General features: G+C 41.0%; 1 protein-coding gene across 8 annotated transcripts in view; it reads right to left on the bottom strand.

The window, feature by feature from the left end:
- Window positions 1–19,304, bottom strand: part of TOPBP1 (DNA topoisomerase II binding protein 1) — a 66,097-nt gene that overhangs the window by 9,338 nt on the left and 37,455 nt on the right. For all 8 annotated transcript variants that reach the window (XM_084858147.1, XM_084858145.1, XM_084858148.1 and 5 more), the window contains 14 exons: window positions 18,171–18,340; window positions 16,987–17,150; window positions 15,997–16,229; window positions 14,723–15,027; window positions 13,498–13,670; window positions 12,981–13,192; window positions 11,379–11,671; window positions 8,942–9,115; window positions 8,282–8,391; window positions 6,607–6,730; window positions 3,210–3,353; window positions 2,554–2,650; window positions 2,149–2,341; window positions 1,309–1,532 (listed from right to left, as the gene is read on the bottom strand). In XM_084858147.1, the coding sequence (XP_084714273.1) occupies window positions 1,309–1,532; window positions 2,149–2,341; window positions 2,554–2,650; window positions 3,210–3,353; window positions 6,607–6,730; window positions 8,282–8,391; window positions 8,942–9,115; window positions 11,379–11,671; window positions 12,981–13,192; window positions 13,498–13,670; window positions 14,723–15,027; window positions 15,997–16,229; window positions 16,987–17,150; window positions 18,171–18,340 (2,616 nt within the window). The remainder of the gene's footprint in view (window positions 1–1,308; window positions 1,533–2,148; window positions 2,342–2,553; window positions 2,651–3,209; window positions 3,354–6,606; window positions 6,731–8,281; window positions 8,392–8,941; window positions 9,116–11,378; window positions 11,672–12,980; window positions 13,193–13,497; window positions 13,671–14,722; window positions 15,028–15,996; window positions 16,230–16,986; window positions 17,151–18,170; window positions 18,341–19,304) is intronic.

The raw sequence follows: 19,304 nt of genomic DNA, 5'->3' as shown, positions 1-19,304 counted from the left end.
GAAAGCATATAAAAATAAAACTGCCTGCTTGCAGTCTGAAGTGGTATACTTCAGACAATTTTTACCATGTGACCAGCTATTTGTATACACAGTTTTTAGAAGCTCCATCTGCACTTAACTATTGGCACAACCACATCATGTCTGAACCAACTGCAAGTCAAGACATTCACCAACACCTCTAATAAAAAATGAGAAAGGAAACTAAAACCACCACCACGTTTTTAAAAATGCAGCTCATTCAACTGGTATTGATGCTTTCCTATGCTATGGATCAGTCTTCCACAACATACTGCCCTCCAGGGACTGGATCCAGTTTTACACTGAATCAATTGTGTTGGTTGAAGTAGACTTCTCTCTCCCATGGCAGCCCCTCCAGCTGCTGAAAATGCTACATGGGACCGGTTCACATGATCGGCAGGCAGTTAACAAGCCACAGTGGTTTGTTAACTACACTGTGTGTGCTGATCACATACCAGAAGTATTTGTATAATTACTCTTGGCAGCGTGGCTTGTTGTGTTGTGTGAAGCCAGCTAGGGTGGCTTATCAGTGTTTGTGACAAGCCACCCAGAACCATGGGCTGTTACAGGCCCAGTTTGCATAAACAGCAGGCAGTTAACAAGCCACCATGGCTTAACTACGCTGTGCGTGCCTGCCATGTATCAGGGGGATTTGCATAATTATCCTCAGCAGCATGGATTGTCGAGTCATGCGAACCTACCCAGGGTGGCTTGTTGCCATGGTTAACAAGCCACCCAGAATCCTGTTGTAGTTTGCTATCCACCCCAACAGGCCACCCTCGCTGGGTTTCGACATCACAAGAAGCCATGCCAGAGAGGGTAGTTATGCAAATTCAGCCGGCACATGACCAGCATGCGCTGAGATTGTGTGAACCAGGCCAGAAAGTCGGGGGACCCTGCTGAATGGGGTGAGCTGTGGAGCAGTGGGGAGGTGGGATCCCAAAAACATCATGTAAAGGCACCTTCTCTGAGCAGGTTGCAAAAGGCAGATCAAACCCCACATGTTTGGACTACAATTCCACAACCCCTAACCATTGGCCATGCTGGCTTGGGCTGATGGATGGCACCATGTTGACAACAGTGCTTGGAAGAAGCAAGGGAGAGGGAATCCTGCAAAAGAATCTCCAAGAGGTTTTCCCATGATAAAGACCAAGTGTCGAAACACGCTGGTGCAGCTGTTTGTTTGTTTTTACTTTGGTTTCCAGGGCACCATGTTGGGAAAGTCAGCTAAAGAGTTAACAAAAATCAAAAACTGCAGTCCAGCTCAGTCATGTCATATTCTCTTCTCACCCATTTCAGCGATTTCGGTATCAGTCAAGGATTTCCTTACTGAAAGGTCACCCGTGTTTACTGCATTCATTTGAATTTGTTCAGAATATTGAGAAGGACTATTGGGCCACTGTAGGTTGCTGGCAAGCCTTGCTCTCTCTTCTCTTGCAGTGGGGTCATCCCAAATAATCTGCTCATTCTGGGATGGCTCTGTGTTGACATCAATCGCTACTTGCCGAGATTGCCTGAGGAACGGAAGAAAGCAAACACTGAGGATGTGAATGGTATTGATAGCACATGCAGTTCACATTACAGCAATGGAAATATATTAGGTTAGATACAGACTAAGTTAATCTTAGGTCCCACCAAAATCAGTGGGACAAATTAGTCACGATTTAAGTTCTATTGTTTTCAACAGAACTCACTGAACTCAATGGGCCTGACTTCTGAATAGATATGTATAGGATTGCACTGTAAGTGCAACTAACTTAGTCTGGCTCCAACCTATTGACTACAACTCAATACTGACCTTAACTCTGGGTTGGATCATGGCCATTAATTAGTACAGGTAGAAATTATCTACTTCAATGTAAAAGGAGAAATAGAGGTTTTTAAAAATCTACAAGATGAGAAATAGTTAAGAGTCACAATGTGTAATTTAAAGTTGCCAATAATCTGTACATAGTGACACTGATATTCTGTGCCCACAAAGTTCAAATTCTGCAGTAACTGGTAACTCTCAGAAACCATCTGCTGATGGAACGCTCTATAATCCAGCAGAAGTTTCTCAGTATTTCTGTAGCTTTCCTAGGATTATAGGTCAGAAATCTAGGATGTGTTCACATTCCAGCTAGCTAGTACCTTAGGGCTTCCAAAACTCTGCTACGGCCATTACGCACAGAACGAGGTCCATCGGGAGTGGTCGGAGAATTATCAAACCCATTCCGAGACAAAGAGCTCCTTTGTCCTTGCAACTTTGCTAGTGATGTTGCAGTCATGATTTCTTGTAGCTGCTTTTGAAAGTTCTCCCTCATTTCCAGTGTCTGTGTTAAAACTTGGGCACACAAAAAAAGTGAATAAATTCTCTTTGAATTTAAAATATACCAAATGCTGTATCATAAAAGCCATGTGGGTCCCCTCTTCACTAACTTATTAAACATGTACACTTTCCTGTTCCATATTCCATAAATTTTAAGAACTCACTGAAAATGTGTGGAACACTTGGCAGGAGCCAAGCTACAGAATAACCAACGCAAAAAAAGTTACCTCCTTTTGATGCATTTTCCACTTTATTGATAGCAACTGCCTCATTTATTTGATCAATAGGAGAGTCTTCTGAATCATTATCATCCAATGAAATATGCTGAAATAGTAGAGATTCAGGTCTTACACAAGTTACATCTCAGAGCAAAATAAGACTGCAATGTCTTCTATGTTAAATTTTGACACAAGGGGGATTATATACAAAATTACTTACAAACAAACAAAAAGATTCATTCATCCAACCAGTCAAAACAATCTATTCTTTGACTGCTAATACCAAGTTAACACAGGAATAAAGGAGACTACCTTATACTGATTCAAACCAGTGGTCCATTTAGTTCTGCAGTGTCTGCAATTACTGGCAGCAGCTCTTCAGGGTTTAAGGCAGGGGTCTTTCCCAACCCTACTTGGAAATGCCAGGGATTGAACCAGGGATCTTACCTGCAAAGCACGTGCCCTACTAGTGAGCTACAGCCCTTCCCTTAAATAGTTTAAGAAGGCCATGTCTCTGTCAGATTGTTTATACTTCCTATTTAATCATAATGTTATTGTAACTTATATAATGAAAATAATTCAGAAGGTGTTTTGTTATTTATTCATCCAGATTAAGATTACTATTATAAAGCAAACAAAGAACAAAACAATTGCATCTACCATACCTCATCTTCCTTCCCTGTTTTTCCAGTTGAATCAAGCCTATCTGGGAATCTGTCATCTTGGACACCACTAATATTCAAACTCATTTTAGGATTGTATGTATGAGGATAGAGAGATTCAGGTAGCCGTTTATATTCTTCTGCACTCTGGAATGTGTTAACAAGAAAAAAAAATTAAAAGAGGGTTTAATGCCACAAACCCATGGTCCGATCCAAAGTCCACTGCTACCCCCCTTTCTCTGGGCAAATGAGGTTTTTATGCTTTCGTATGAGCTTGGGGGGAACATGACATCAAGGGGCTCAGTGTTACACTTTGTTTATAATTCATCATGCCCAATTCCTGAGCTAATTGTCGCTACCCAGAGAAAACAATCATCTGGTGCCTCCTCGATATTTCCAAGGTCCTTCCAACAATCATAAAATGCTTTCCTTTATTACTGTAACACCTTCTGCCCTTATGCCAATGCCCCTTTTTGTTGGCTAATCCCCATAATCCCTTGAAGCCAATATCTTGATTGCAGCCTCTACACATATCCTCCATCACCGCCCCCAATCCGTGGCCTTTTCCTGTGAATGAAACTATTTTTCCTCATTCACACCTCCCTGCATCTTCTAGTAGCAATAATGAAGACCATGAATGATCCAAACATGGGATTGTTTAGAAAACAATCCCAAATCCAGGATATCTGCAAACTGTTACACCGAGAACTCAAGTCGGCATTCAAGATCATGGAAAGTTCACAATGGCGTCTTTCAGTCTACACAAGGTTATCTATATTCACACAGAGAAAAGCTTAGAAGAAAATAATCTTTATTGGTAAAGACTGATGGAAAAGAGAGAAATGGATAAAATGAAAAGAATATATATAGAGAGGAGGGGAGGTTGGTGTAAAGTGGCACAATAGCAAAACAACAAGGAGGCTCTGGATCCACTATGGATGCAGTCAGTCTTAATGTAAAATATCTAAGAAAGAAACACTAACAACAGAGTATTCAAAAAATATTTTTAGGCTAAATGTTTCAGCTTCCACCTTCATCAGTAGCTGTGCTGATGAGGGCGGAAGCTGAAATGTTTAGCTTAAACGTATTTTTTGAATATTTTGTTGTTAGTCTTTCTGAAGTACACACACACACACACACAGGAAAAATAAAATACACTGTCTCAGTCCCCCTCTTGGCCAGTCCCCCTCTATAGTCCAGTATACAGATACAGGGAAAAATACCTGTTATACTGCCATACTTGCATTTTGGGAATATCTACTGTGAATTTGGGGGAACGAAAGTTCAATTTTGGGTCTTTCAATAAATCCCTAACTTCCCTTCTAAATGTGGTGTGTCTCTTAACTCCACCTCTATAAGGTCCCGTGGTTTCGGAGCCTAATCAACTGGGAAATCACTAGGTTTTGGTAACAAGCGTGTCAAAGTGAGCAAATGATTTTTGATGGAAGGAAAATGTTTTCCTTTCTGTCCAGTGGAATAATATGCATGTTCTTTGTTACATAAAAGGTTATATAACAAAGAGTCTTGTGGCATCTTGAAGCGACTATTTCATTGTGGCATAAACTTTCATGAACTGGAGCCCACTTCATTGGAGACATGAAATGTATCCTCTGTTGGCAGAGATCAGGGAGAAAAAATTGGGTCCAGAAGTCATGAAATGCAAGGATGAGCAATGCATTTATTTCACTTCTAGCTCCACCTTTTCAGGCTTGTCTTTTGATTACCACTTATAGGGAGGAGGAGGGGAGAGAACAAGACGGCAAAGCACCATGATCCTAACACATGGCATTCAGAAGGAACAAGTGCAGGGCTTGTACTGTAATCTTGACATGAGCAGAGGTGGGGACTGAAGATGTATTGCCTGATATGTACTTCAGGCTGCTACTCAGCTGCAGCACCTCCGCCCAAGGAGAAGGTCTTCTACATTTCACTCCGTTTTAGTCCCAGACCAGTCACTGTCACACCAATGCATACTTGCTTCCTCCCCATCCTTGAGAATAACTGCTATATTGTTTGGAGTAGGGGTGAGCAACTTGGGGCACTTGAGGAGAGAGACATGGTGGGGGAGGAGAGAGACATGGTGGGGGAGGAGAGAGACATGGTGGGGGAGGAGAGAGAGAGAAAGAAGAAAAGGGGTGGCGGAGGGGAGGGGAGGGGAGGCGGAGGGGAGGGGTGGCAGAGGGGAGGGGAGGGGTGGCAGAGGGGAGGGGAGGGGTGGCGGAGGGGAGGGGAGGGGTGGCGGAGGGGAGGGGAGGGGTGGCGGAGGGGAGGGGAGGGGTGGCGGAGGGGAGGGGAGGGGTGGCGGAGGGGAGGGGAGGGGTGGCGGAGGGGAGGGGAGGGGTGGCGGAGGGGAGGGGAGGGGTGGCGGAGGGGAGGGGAGGGGTGGCGGAGGGGAGGGGAGGGGTGGCGGAGGGGAGGGGAGGGGTGGCGGAGGGGAGGGGAGGGGTGGCGGAGGGGAGGGGAGGGGTGGCGGAGGGGAGGGGTGGCGGAGGGGAGGGGAGGGGTGGCAGAGGGGAGGGGTGGCCCCACACACTTTTGGCTTCAGCCCCGCCCACTGCCAGCATGCGGCTCCCAACAGTTTCCCCAAAAGGAATGCAACCCCTGACTGAAAAAAGGTTCCCCATCGCTGAGTTAGAGACTAAATTTCTCATTCAATATTCATCACCCCTTTTTAGTATAGGGCTTTTACAGCTGCACTTACTAGCAGGCATGCAGGAAACAATAACTCTTGCTAAAACACAAGTATTCTTTTGAAAATTAAGACTGCAGTCCTAGACACATTTGCTACAGAGCAAGTCCCACTGAACTTAGAGGGACTTACTTCTGAGTATACATATATTTAGGATCGCACTGTAAATGTATATACATATTGCCAGGCTACATATGAAACAGAAATAATACACATGGCATTTCATTTAAAATTACTGAGGCTTTATATTAGTGAAGCCTGCAACTGGAGAGTGGCATGTATAGAATACTGGTTATATATGCCCAATTTAAAATTGATTCAATTCACAATTAAAAAAAAAAAGTTAAGTCAGTCATTACATTGGGTTGTATCCAGTGTCGTCCCTCGGCTGATGGAAGGCTCTATGATGCAGCAGAGGTTCTGTCAGTGGAATGGCAAGGGAGGTGGTTTTCACCAATTCCCCCCCCCCATGCCACCTCCTGCTCTGTTCCAGAAAGTCCCCCAACCCTTTGCAGCAGACCTGGGGCAGTGTGAGGGCTGCAGGGGGAAATCAGCAAAAATCACCTCCCCTCCCCCCCCCCCCCCCCGTTTAACTGACAATAGCCTCCAGTGAGTCTTCCTTCAGCCAAATGGACTCCATTGGATACAACCCACATCAGGCAGCCTGCTTTCCCTTCATTCTAGTATCAGAAAGAAGTCGGTTCGCCATACCTGCAAAAGCCAGTGTTCCGACACTACGTGTATACCCCTTTCCTTAGCAGATTTGTATTCCCGGCTACTATCATTTTGCCTTCCCTGGTAGATGAAATGAGTTACAGTTTCATCAAAACACCACCTAGAATAAATGTAAGATACCAACTCCATGTTAGGTTATTGCCAGTTGCAGGGTGGTAGAGAGACTGGTTGTAACTTGTGGGTCTCGGAATGCAGATTCAGTATCCCTGATACCCACATACCTACACCAGAACTGCTCTCAGTAATACCACCTCCACCTCCATCTCATGCAGGAGAGTCTGCCCTCACCATGAGAAAAGCCTGGAAGCTAATGTTTTTCTTATGGTAAATCTGGTGATAAAAAGTAACAAATACAGTGATTGAAAATGTCTTTTAAGATCACATTCTTTTTATCTGGAATATAAAGGCAGTTATCCAACAGATCATAAAAATGTAATAGCCAATTTTAGGGACATAGTTCTAGGAACTATGGTTATGCACTGATTTACAATAACATGCCCTAGTGTAAGCAGTGCGCATGTATATGTTCGTGTGTGTTTAGAAGTATAAAACATGGAACTTATAAACATGTTTTGTCAACTGGCTATGTTTAGTCTGTAAGATCCAGGCTAGGCCAGAGATAATTGCTCATATATATTCGTCTTTTTTCTCTTATTTTCTTTTTTCTTTTTTTTCCTTTTGTTTTAAATCCTTTCTCTTTAAATGGATACGATATACTGTACTTAAATTTACTGTTTGAGGGTGTATAGAAATGTGCACAGTCATTTATATATCTAGTACAAAATACATTAGTGATTGTTGTAAGGTTGATTTTAAGCTTTATTATTATACAACAATATACAATTTATTCGTGACTTATTATTTATCCTTTCTAAATTCCTTCCTTTTTATTATTATTACTATGATTATTATGAGACTGGTTAGTAGTATTTTAGGCTGGTTAAATTGTTAAGCTCTACTATTATATGTTAACTGAAGGGCAATATGTGGTTATTGAAAATGAATTGTAGGCCTGCTTCCTTACTTTAAGACTGATGATATGATATTGAAATGTAAGGTTGATTATCTATGCTGTACTGAATTGTAATATTGCCAATGTTATAGGTATAACTTTTAAGTAGAATGGTATTTGAAGTTTGTGTGTAATGGAGTTTAAATTTAATCCTTTTAAGTAACTTTTTTATATTGTTTCATTTTCTTTCTTGCTTTCTTCTTCCTTCTGCTTCTGTTTTCTTTTTTCCTCTTTTTTGTTATTGCTGTGTCCTCCTAAGAATACTGTATTGTTGTGAAACTGTAGATACTGATTAGGTTGTTGGTACTGTTTATTTCATTTAATGAAAATAAGATAAAAATAGAATAAAAAGTATTTAAAAAAAAGAAGTATAAAACATGCAGCTTTTATTTTAGCACGACTCTGCATAAAATTAAGGCTGAAAATCCCGAAGTCTGAAGACAATGGGCATGAAAAAATGATTTTTAAAAATGATTGCAGCATTCATACAATGCAGAAATTTCCTCACCTGAAGTGAAGCAGCCTCCTGTTCCCTGCCCATCCCTTCTTCTTTTTGCACTACATCTAACAGACTGTAAGCCTGTGGGCAGAACTGTGCTGTTTTAAAAATTATTTTTCAATAATATCTACTCCACATACCTGTAATCTGCTCCAAGGGAGGCAGCAATAGCATTCAGCTCACTCTGCTTTTTGCTGAGCTTCTTACTCACACATACGACAACATCAGCCAGAGGTTTTGACTCTTCCTCCTATTTAAGAGAAGTTAGGAAAAATAGTTATGAGTCATGTTTTCTGCACTGCCAAGGATGAATTGACTTGCTTGTGTGACTCCTCCTTAAGAGAAAATGTAATTCAATGTATGAGAAGGGAAGTTATTTTCCTTCCTTCTCTTTCATTAGAACAGTTCAATGGTACTAAATTCATGAAGACATCTCCAGTCAGACAACTGGCAGTGCCACCTATGTCAGCACTGATTACTTGTTTCAGGACTTGGGAGGCAAGGACAACTGTATCCAGGCTATTCCTTCTATTGCCCTTCACAAAGAAGTGATTGGCACTGTCAAATCTAGCAACACTAACCATTTATCTATTCAGAAAGTACATGTACAGCCCATGGCTGCCTGCAAGCAGTTTCCCAGAAACTTTCACCATGTTTATTTGACATACTTAGTCAACACTTAAACAAAACTTTAAAAGTACTCTACATTAATTTTATGTCCCAATAGCCACGCATATTTGAACTGAAATATCTGATTAGGGAAAATGTGGCCTAATCAACCTAAAAAAACCTAAACCTACCACTTCTTGAGGTGCACTTTTCAACTGAGGACTGGCAGTGAGAGCAGCTGTTTGCCGAGCACTGTTTGCCAAAGCCAGTTTCAAGTTCCTGCCGATGACTTCCGAAAGAGGAGTACTAAGTTTTCTGTTTTGCCGGTTAGGACACTCTGGAGTTTCCAAAGCCGCTAGGGCATCCTGAAAAAGCAATTAAAAGGTATTAATTCCATTTACAAAAAGTTCTATGGTCAAAAAAATCCATTAAGATAAAAAATGTTTTACTTATTAAAGTAGCAAACTTTTCTAGTTAATTAACCAATCATGTTAGATAAACATAGCATCTTTGAGTATATTTCGAGAATATTTTATGAAGGTTACTGTTTCTCTTGGTCAAAGATTGTGTTAGTCTTACTGGTGCCAAACTAAAATATAAAAAGGAAATAAACAGAATCACTCAGCATTGCAGAGTCCCAGCCCAAGGGCATAAGCTCCTAATGACCTGGTTCACAAGTAATGGCAAATCGTGGGTTAATTAAGGGGACACCATGCTTCACAAGTAGGAGTGAGTGAACACGCTACCTCCTGCACACTCCTCACTCCCGCTTTTAATCAACAGCCTACAAACAGCCAAGTCATAGGTTGTTTAGCGTAATGTGCGAACCCAGAGCCCTGGGTTGTTCAGGGGCTAAACAACCCAGTGGTTAACCCAACAACAAACCAAAGGTTAATTAACCCACGATTTGCCAGTACATGAAAACTGCCTCAATAGCTTCTCAGAGAATGAAGACAGTGGAAAGGCATCATACTTGCCAACACATAGTGCTTGAAAGTGCCTTTTGAATGGGCAAGTACTATCTGCTTACCTCAAGATACGCCTTCACATTCCAAAGTTGTAATGAAACACTCTCAAGCAAGCATGGGAAATTGCCACTTGTTTGTACTCAAAGTGTACTGTGCAATCTTAAGTCATTCGGCTCATTCATATTTTTAAAAAAGCCTCCATTCAATAAATATTAACCAAAAGTAGCACTTTCTCATTAAAACACCTAACCTAGGCATTCAATTTAGCTGCCATGGCAAAAAGTAGCTTGTATTACAGCAAGTCATGCAGCATCCTACCTGCAGGGAGTGACACACATCTGTCCTTCCTGCCGGGTAAAGCTCCTAGAGTAATTTGCTATTTTATAAACAACAACACCAAGCTGACCAAGAAGCCTAGCACAGCACCATACTAATATTCAAGGCTTCAAGACTAGTTGAATGGCCCATAGGTTGCAAGCATACAGAAGCCAGCTAGGTCCTTCCTTTCCACTTGCCAAGTATTTTCAAAAGAACATATATGCTACTTCAAAGATAGAGGTCAAGAACCAAGGTAACAGCATCAATAGCAACAGCTTTGTTCTTGCAGTGACACTGGGACTTTAAGCCTGATGCTAAACGTGCCGAAATATTAGCAGATTGAAATGGGAACTAATGCAATGGCATATCTAGTCTGTATTACCACCACACAGCTGACCTGATGGGTTTTATGAAAACACGATGACTATGTGAAAGATTCAAGACAATTACTTAAGGCTTCTTCTACCAAAAAAAAAAAAAAAGCCCCAAATCTTATGACCTCATTGGCTCTTAGATGAAGTCAAAGGCAAATCAGAAGTTAATAGAAGCAAACATATTTTAGATGAATCACTTTTGTCAGGGAACTTTTCCCTCAGAAAATTCAGTAACCATGTGAGAGTTGTCAATATTCACCATATTGCTGTCAAAAACATTAACTGGTGTTTTTATGTCTTTATGCAAACTTCAATGTTTCCCTTGAAGTTAGATCAAGAAATAAATAAAATCAGAAATAAGCCTAACCAGATGACACTTGTTTTATGAACAGTACCCCCTTTCCATTGCTGCTCTACAGTTTTCTAAAGCAATATGCTATTAAACAAAGTCAATTGCCTAAAGGAACTCTCTAGGTTCTTCTCAAAAATCTTGCAACAAGGAAAGGAAACAATATTGGGTTGGATTCCAATTTAGTCATACTTTGAATAGACCTGCGGAAATCAATGGGATTTGTTAGTCATGACTAACTTAATTCCCATTGATTTTGATGTGTGTACTCTTAAGTATGATTAAGTCTGGATCCAACCCGCTTATTATATACACCAATAGTTTGGGACGTAGCTTTAGTATTCTAGGCACATAAGAAGCTTTTTAGTAACACAAGTCTAGTAACACATTTTAGTAACTTAGGCATTTAGTAACACATAAGAAGCCTTTTAGGAACACAAAGGTAGTGCAACGTGATAACTGGGCATACTCCACATTCCATTTCCTTTGGAGCCTTTAGCAAAAAAAAAAAAATACAAGATGATACATATCATACACTGATGTGCTAAGAGGTGTTGGCCTTTGTTGAAATACTATCCCCAAACATTCAGTACTGGAACAAGATTTCCAAGACATTTACCTTGACATCAAAAGAAGGTTTGAAGAGCTTGTCTTTTGATAAAAATTTAGATGGTGTGTCCAGATGCAGAGATGGTTCTTTCTGTACTGGTTTCCCACCTGCTAGGGGACTTGGTTTTTTACCAATATGGTGTGAGATAACAGTCTGGAAAGCTTTACTCTGGAACCGGTTCATATCCAGAGGTGTCACAGTGGTTATCTTCCCAGTTTCAAAGAGACTGCTAGGTTGGTCAGATGTATTTGGAGATGCAGCATCTGTTTCTGCTTCGTCTGGCTGATTTGTGAAGCTCTCTCCTTTGTGTTATAAGTTTGAAAAGAACCATCATTTAAAAAAAACCTTATTTCTCTCTTGAATAAAATCTTTTGTTAAGATGTATTCTGACATTTCATTTCAAAATACAGAATGATCTAAATTCATTTTCTGCTCTACAGTTTACACTTTACATGGCTGCAGTAGTCCCTAGGTAAAACAAAAATCGCCCTTGTCCTTCCTTACCATTTTCCACATGCCATTCAACTGTAAGCTGATTAAGTAAAGTTTAAAAGGGGATACTGCAATACCAGAGTATGAAAATATTAAATGTTCTAATTATGTTCTTTTGCAAATGAATGTTTCGTTACACGCTGGTATATCAATGATATGATACTGTTTCATCAATGCTAGAAAAAGCCTACATAAAGAGAGACAGATCATTAAAACTGACAATGGCAGCCGGGATAGCTTGAAGCTATTGTTCCATCCCAGTTAAAAAGGGCTGCAGTACATTGCAACTGTATTTAATAATTCATTTCCAACACTGCTCACCCCACCTTTGAAATAAGCTACTCAAGGCACTTAACAATCTAGAAAACATGAAACAATAAAAGCAACATGAAACTATCTAAAGCAATTTTCCAATAGGAATGATAAAAGCAATAAACAAGTCTTGATTTAAAAGCAATGTCCAGAAAAAGCCCACTGGAATATTGTATGCACCACCTTTCCCAGCCTTAAAATGGTAAGAATGGCAGCACATACTACCTTTGGCAGTCTTTAAGCTTTTCAGACCCAGGACCCACCTTGAGCTCAAATATGCTTTTGGGTACCAACTTCTTAACTTTTTAATCATACTTTTATACGCTGGTAGTACTACTTTTACGGCCCACCTTAGGTCAGGCTGTGACCCAATAGCGGGTCCAGATCCACCCACTGAAGGCCAATGGCAGCACTGCTCTTCTCCTTTCCCAGACTGAAAGGAGCATTATACGATTGACCTGACATTATCTTCCAGATTTAAAAAGCTGCATAACAGAGCTGCTATGCCATCGTTTTGTGTGCTTTTTAAGTGGGACCAAAAGTGAGGGTTGTGTGGAGGGAACAATGATGAGCTGCTGCTCATCTGCTTGTCCTATTGATATGGTATAAAAATTCTTAATTGATAAACTCTCACAGTCCCAGTCCTTAACAACGCAAGTGTTTTAGGGCCCTTTAGCCCTAATTATTGTATATGATATGCTGGCATGCAGATCAGGATAGCAGAGAATATGAACAAGCTACATCTATCACTTCTGTCTTACACAAACATGCCGTTGAACATGCCTACTAAACTTCAAACCAACCAACCTTCAGGGACTACATTGTCAATCAGGAACTTGCTTTCGTCAGCCTTCTTTCCAGTCCTTGCAGACTCCAACAGCCAAGCCACAGTAAGGGCAGGGAGGTTCCACTTCTTTGCAGCTTTGTACTTGGAACCATCTGGCTCTTTGACCACTAGGTGGGTGCTGACAAGCATTCCTTTCCTGGGGTTGGCTTTTCTCACAAAGAATTCTTGAACTCTAAAATTAAAACCAGGTAACAATTCCATACCAAGCCCCACTACAAAGTTATCCTTAAAACAAAATCTGGGCTACCGTTTCATTTATGCTCAACTCCTTAAAAAGACATTCTACTTTTCTAGAAGTAAGAAGTGCCAAATCTAAGGCCACAATGAATACATTTCAATAGTTCATGAGTCATTTTCATCATTGAGTGAAATCTTATTTTAAAAGCTTATGCGTTCTCTCCTCCCCCTTTTAGTATTTCAGAGGTTAAATGAAATTATTTGCCAGAAAATTAACAGAAATAAAAGCTTACAACATACCTTGCTCCAAGCAGATTAGCCAAATATATTAAAGAGTCTCTCTCTGCCCCACTAAACTGGCTGAAAGACAATACACAATGTTGTAACGGAGTGTGTCCTTCCTTCATCGGCACTGGTGTGAAAAGTGGATTAGACTGAGGTTCTAGCAGAGACTGCTGATCCGCACAGATCACCTAAGAATTATGAAATATATAGTTAACATTGACCAATAACCAATTAACAATAATAATAGACCATTTCAACTACAGCAATATAGAGATACTGGGGCGACCGATCACCATACTCTATATAATCCAGATGAATTCTTTGGCCTCGAGGCCTAACCGAAAACTCGGTGAACATGGCAATACTGTAACCTGCATCTATTTTATAACCGGCTAGTTTGCTTTAATGCAACTGGAAAGTTAACCAATGTTTCAGTACTTAAATCTACCATTTACTTCTAGTAACAATATTATCTGTGGTACTGTGACTGAAGAAAATCCCTATAGAACTGCAAAAGTGATTTTAGCTGCTTTATCCAGATGCGACTAGCAAATACCAATAGTGATTCAATGATAGCATTTGCCAACAGTGACCTGGTTCACACGGCATGGTGGGTTATCATGGGTTAATCAGAATTCTGTCTCTTTTTAAACAATTTTAAATTATTTTAACATGGTGTTTTTAGTCTTTATCATGTCTGCTGTTCATCACCCCAACGTCTTTGGAATGGATGTGGAGCAGTATGCAAATACTGTAAATAAATAAAATAATTAAAATAAATAAATTAAACCACGATTAGCCATAGCACATGAGTTTGCCATTTTGAATATGCATTGCAGCGATCAGGGGTTGCAGCATGTCATGCAAACCTGGCCATCATAGGTTAATCGAGGGTTAAACAACCCACACTTAACCCTTGATTAGTAGTTGGGTTAAGTGTGGGATATTTAACCCTCAATTAACCCACAATGGCTGGGTTCACATGACACGCTGCAACCCCTGATCGCCCTGCATCAGTTGCATAAACATAGCAGCCCCACTGGATACTACCCAGAGAAATAAAATAAGACCATAAAATACATACACAATATTCCTAATTTGGCGCATATATATGAGAATGATCTAGGTATATGCCATCCCTCAATGCAGATTTAGAATTTGCAGTAACATTTTTTTCTAACCTATAATTTTGCTTTTTTTTTTTACACATTCCAGATATTATTCTATGACTTATCCTTACCAGCCATGTATTTGTAACCACATCTCCTACAGTTGAATCCACCTTGTAACCCAGTAAAGGAACCACAGCATAGTCAGCAATGGCTTTATTTTGCTGAGGCAGAACCTTCCCAGCATTCTCTTCAATCAGAGCTCTTATGCAGGATTCATCCTCTTTACCAAAACCCAGAAGGAGGAACCTCTTTGCACTGAACAAGGCTCCTTCAACTACTGTAGAAGTCTCTGCCAAGGAATTGTGGCTGACAGTGAGCTCTTTTCCTTCTTGAAAGGTAGTGTGATCATTATCACTGTAGTTACCAGCATCAACTGGAAGAAAATTGAAAATGGTACAGTACTACTTCATATGCAAATTTATATTATAATTCCATGTTATAATCTAAATTATAATGTATATAAACAGATTCTCCAAATTAAAGATTAGGCCTAAGTGATGTAGAAATAGAGTACAATCACTTTTAAACATGTGAAATATTTCTGAGATTACCCTGTTTAATCCACCAAACCCTGCTTCCACACTTTTCCTGATTTCAGTGAAAGCTGAATGGAGTTCCTGCATAAGCCTCAATAAAACAAAAGGCGGTTGTATGGCAGAACCAGCACTGATAACGCCCGATGTTTTAGAAGCATTATACACACAGTATATGCAACATACTTCATGCAAGTTTTACATATGAATAGATGACTAAACAGACTGTCACCTATCACATGTCTGCATACCCATCATCTTCAGCTGAGCTGCTCTGATATCAAAGGAATATTCACAAACATTTTAATTTCTAAAGGTTTAATCACAGAATGGTGAGAGACAGTACAGTTTCTGTGAGGGAATTTACAAGTAAGTTGCCATGGAATAACCTCATACAGTTCTTAGGAAAAAGCCTATGTTGTGCTGGCAGGATGGGGAAGCAAGAAACAGGGATACCTGGCAGGTTGGAATGCAAAGCAAGAAGCGGTTCCACAAGATAGGGGAACTAAATGCCACATAGCCCAAGAGGGAGAATGACTGCAGGAAGATGGACAAAATAAGCAGCTGGTTGTAAAGCAGGTCCTTGAAGATGAATGGGTAGAGATGGCAGAAGACCAAAGGAAAGAGTGGTGGAGAATGGAAAAGAATAGCGGCCAATTAGAAATGGTAGATTTGGGAAAACTTCACACAGGTTCTAAGGACAACAGAGGCTGTGAGCTACTGATGGAAGGAGGGTGAGGGTAAGGAAGTTGCAGATGCAAGGAGATGCTGCAAAAAGTAGCCAAGGTAAAAGTGGATAAATATCTTACCTCCTGTGGAATCATGAGTTACATACTGAGACAGCAGATCTTCATCTGCTTCTGGACCCTGCACAATGTTCACTGAGTCTTTTTTCAAGATACTATTTCTTTTGGGGAAGACAGGCTGCTCCAAAACCGGAGTGTTCACTGGCTGGTAGTTTGCAGGAGTGTACTGCTCCTCAGGCAGTAAATAGCCTTTTCTAAAGCATTCCAAAAGCCATTGTGCTGTCACAGCATATGACCTAAAAAACAAAACCACACGTTACAAGGTACATAAATATCTACCCTTCCTTGAGGGACCATCTATATTTTACATTCCTGCTATGAAGCCCAGATAAAGCAAAATTTTGGAACATAAATAAGGGTAACACAGATCAGTAATGTGTGTATTATACACATCCTTCAACATTGGTAAATTTGCATGTTTACATTTTTTAATACTTGGGATCCTAGGGAAAAGGTTTGCCAGACATGATTGTAATCACAACCCATATTTCTGTTTCTCTAACATCAACATAAATCAATGGGCTTACATGTACATAACTCAGGGCAGGATAACGGTTATGGAGATTCCCTGTAGCTCCCTAAAAGACTTTTATTTTATAGGGCTAATATTTCACACACTGATTTTTTAAATTACAGTTGAATAATATGCTCACCACTGTCCACAAAAAGATATACAATGTGGAAATAACTATAGTTTAACACATCAAGGGAGCAATCCTATGGCCACTAGACAGCGGCTAGACAGCCATAGGATATGCTGTTTTCCGGGAACCAACCTCAGACCCCGCTTCCGTACTGCCTTTCAGCCGTCTGGCCGAAAAAGCAGGGCAGGAGAAGTGCGGAGGGAACGATCCCCTCTGTGCTTCCCCTGCCCTGCTTTGGATAGGCGGTTGCCTCCGAGTTCAGAGGCAGCTGCCCATCTACATAGGATTGCTCCCTTAATTGTTATCAATACTTTAGAAGGAAAAATGGTAATAGAAGTTAAGACAGTACCTCTGTGCTGTCCTCTTCAAAAACTGTTTTAGTTCATCATCATAGTCACCCACAATGACATGTGTCACATCTTCATTGAGTTGGTTAAAACGAACCCCACCCCCAGAGTTAATAAGTCTTCTCATCTTATCTAATTTTCTACCACTGAAGCCATGAAGGTAAATCTGCAAGGAAAGGCAGAGAAAAAAAACTTGAACCAAACTGGTAACTTACAGGCAAGTTAAGACACCCCATATGCAGTTAAAGCTTCAAATGGAATTTTGTCTGCAGCATCTCCTACTGCTGAAGAAGCAAGTGACTGTTCAGTATCCATCACTTGTGGCAGCCTATACCTCCTATTCATTATTTTTAATCTTCTAAAGCAGGGGTCCCCAATCACCGGGCCGTGGACCGGTACCGGTCTGTGGCCTGTTAGGGACCGGGCCGCAGTAGGGGTGTGGGAACCCCCCCCCCTACCTTGGGTAAGGCGATCCGTCCCTCCCCGCCACCCCGGAATCCTCGCAGGCCCTGGCCGGATCTGCTCCGCGGCAAGTCCGCAGAGCTGCCGGCCAGCTCTGGCCCTGTTCTTTGCAGTAATAGCCTATTACTGCAAAGAACAGGGATGTAAACGGCATCCGCTATGTGGACGCCATTTGCGGCCCAGTGTCTGGAAGTCCTCCCCCGGCCAGAGCCGGCCGGCAGCTCCGCAGCGAGTCCAGCGCCAGCGCGGATTTCGGGGAGTGGGGGGGGGGGACGGATTGCCCACCCACCCATGGACCCAAGGTAAAGGGGTTTCCCACACCCCTACTGTGGCCCAGTCCCATCCCCTCCCCCCAGTCCCTGGAAAAATTGTCTTGCACGGACCGGTCCCTGGCCCGAAAAAGGTTGGGGACTGCTGTTCTATAGTATCAGTAAGAAAATGCATAGAACTAATCTTGCTTACATTTAATTCCATTCTAAGGAGAACTATTAATGAATCAGCTACAGTATGTGAGTGGTCCCCTAGTTGAGTACCTCAGTACTTTCTACCACCTCTCCTGGCTGCAAGGCAGCCATGGTAAGAATGGGAAATTGCTTTCAAACCATCCCTGATTAGTCTAACATCCAATTCTGCCTAGCAACACTCAGATATAGTTCTAGAAATTCTGACAGCCTATATAATTATTTGGGTAATTTCACAATCACACATGTACTGTTAGACATACTCTGCATCCATCTAATAAATCTTCAGGTGCTTGCAAAGAACTAATATCCAAGTTGTTCAGATCATCAGGAAGAGGATCCAGTCTGCTATTCATAGCAGAACTACAGGATGTTTCATTAATGCTACTTAAAGTGATATTTGAAATGTGGCTGACATCAGAGAGTGTTCGACCTATGAATAAAATTCAAATAAAGAAGAACATTAGGAGCAATTTCAGAGGAGTGCGTAACTGTACCATCTACGACCTTACTTTGTAAATTTGATAGAAGAATTAAAAAAGACTAAAAATACCAAAGGATATTAGTTATTTTAGGCTATGTTAACTACTTCAGTTCTGTCACATTAAAGCACAGCACAGTCTACTATCAATGCAAACAGACAGAACTCACTTTCTACTTCCTAATCTGTGCATAGGGTTCCCTCCAAAGGAATTACTCAAGATACATTCTTCCCCAAGTTAGAATTTTCTTCTATCCTTTTAGGAAATACAGCAAGAAGAGAAGTGGCAAGCAATTCAAAGAGAAAAACTAAAAAACGTCTTAATTATCAATTATATTTTCAGGATTTGGGCACTTCATATAACAGATAAACTACAAGTACTTAAATATGGGCCAAGTTTTATATGGAAGAATCCTTTTAATTATGGAAAACACTTAAGGCTGAAATCCTAAACACACTAAGTGCGTAAGTAAGTCCCACTGAACACAGTAGGATTTACTTCTGAGTAAACATGCATAGGCTTGCACTGTGAGACATGCTATTCAAAAACGTGCAGAGGATTTCTACCACTGATAAAATATTGGGTATGCTTTATCCTCAGTTCATTTGCAATCAAAGCTCCTTGCCTTCCCCATGGGACTAGGATAGGACTGCGGATATAGTAGTCTTCCTACATATTAATAGCAAACTCATTCTTAAAGTATGCATGGATACATATGTAGCCAAAAATGGGACCATCTATGCACAAGAGAAAGGTATCAGCAGGCTGAGGTAAACCCTAAGGTTTGTAGAAGTACAAAAACTTCTTTAGAGAAAAAACCCTAAAGGGGAAATCCAAAAACCACTCAGTAAGGACTGAGCATCCTCAGTGGCCATGGAATGCTGGCTGACTGTTGTCGGGGGAGAAGAAAGGGGC

This window comes from Heloderma suspectum, chromosome 5 (genome assembly GCF_057233095.1).
Source record: "Heloderma suspectum isolate Gila_16-S chromosome 5, 16-S_ref, whole genome shotgun sequence".
NCBI classification, from domain to species: Eukaryota; Metazoa; Chordata; class Lepidosauria; order Squamata; family Helodermatidae; genus Heloderma; species Heloderma suspectum.
Note: the sequence above shows the minus strand (reverse complement) of the source record. Positions and strands in the feature narration are given on the sequence as shown.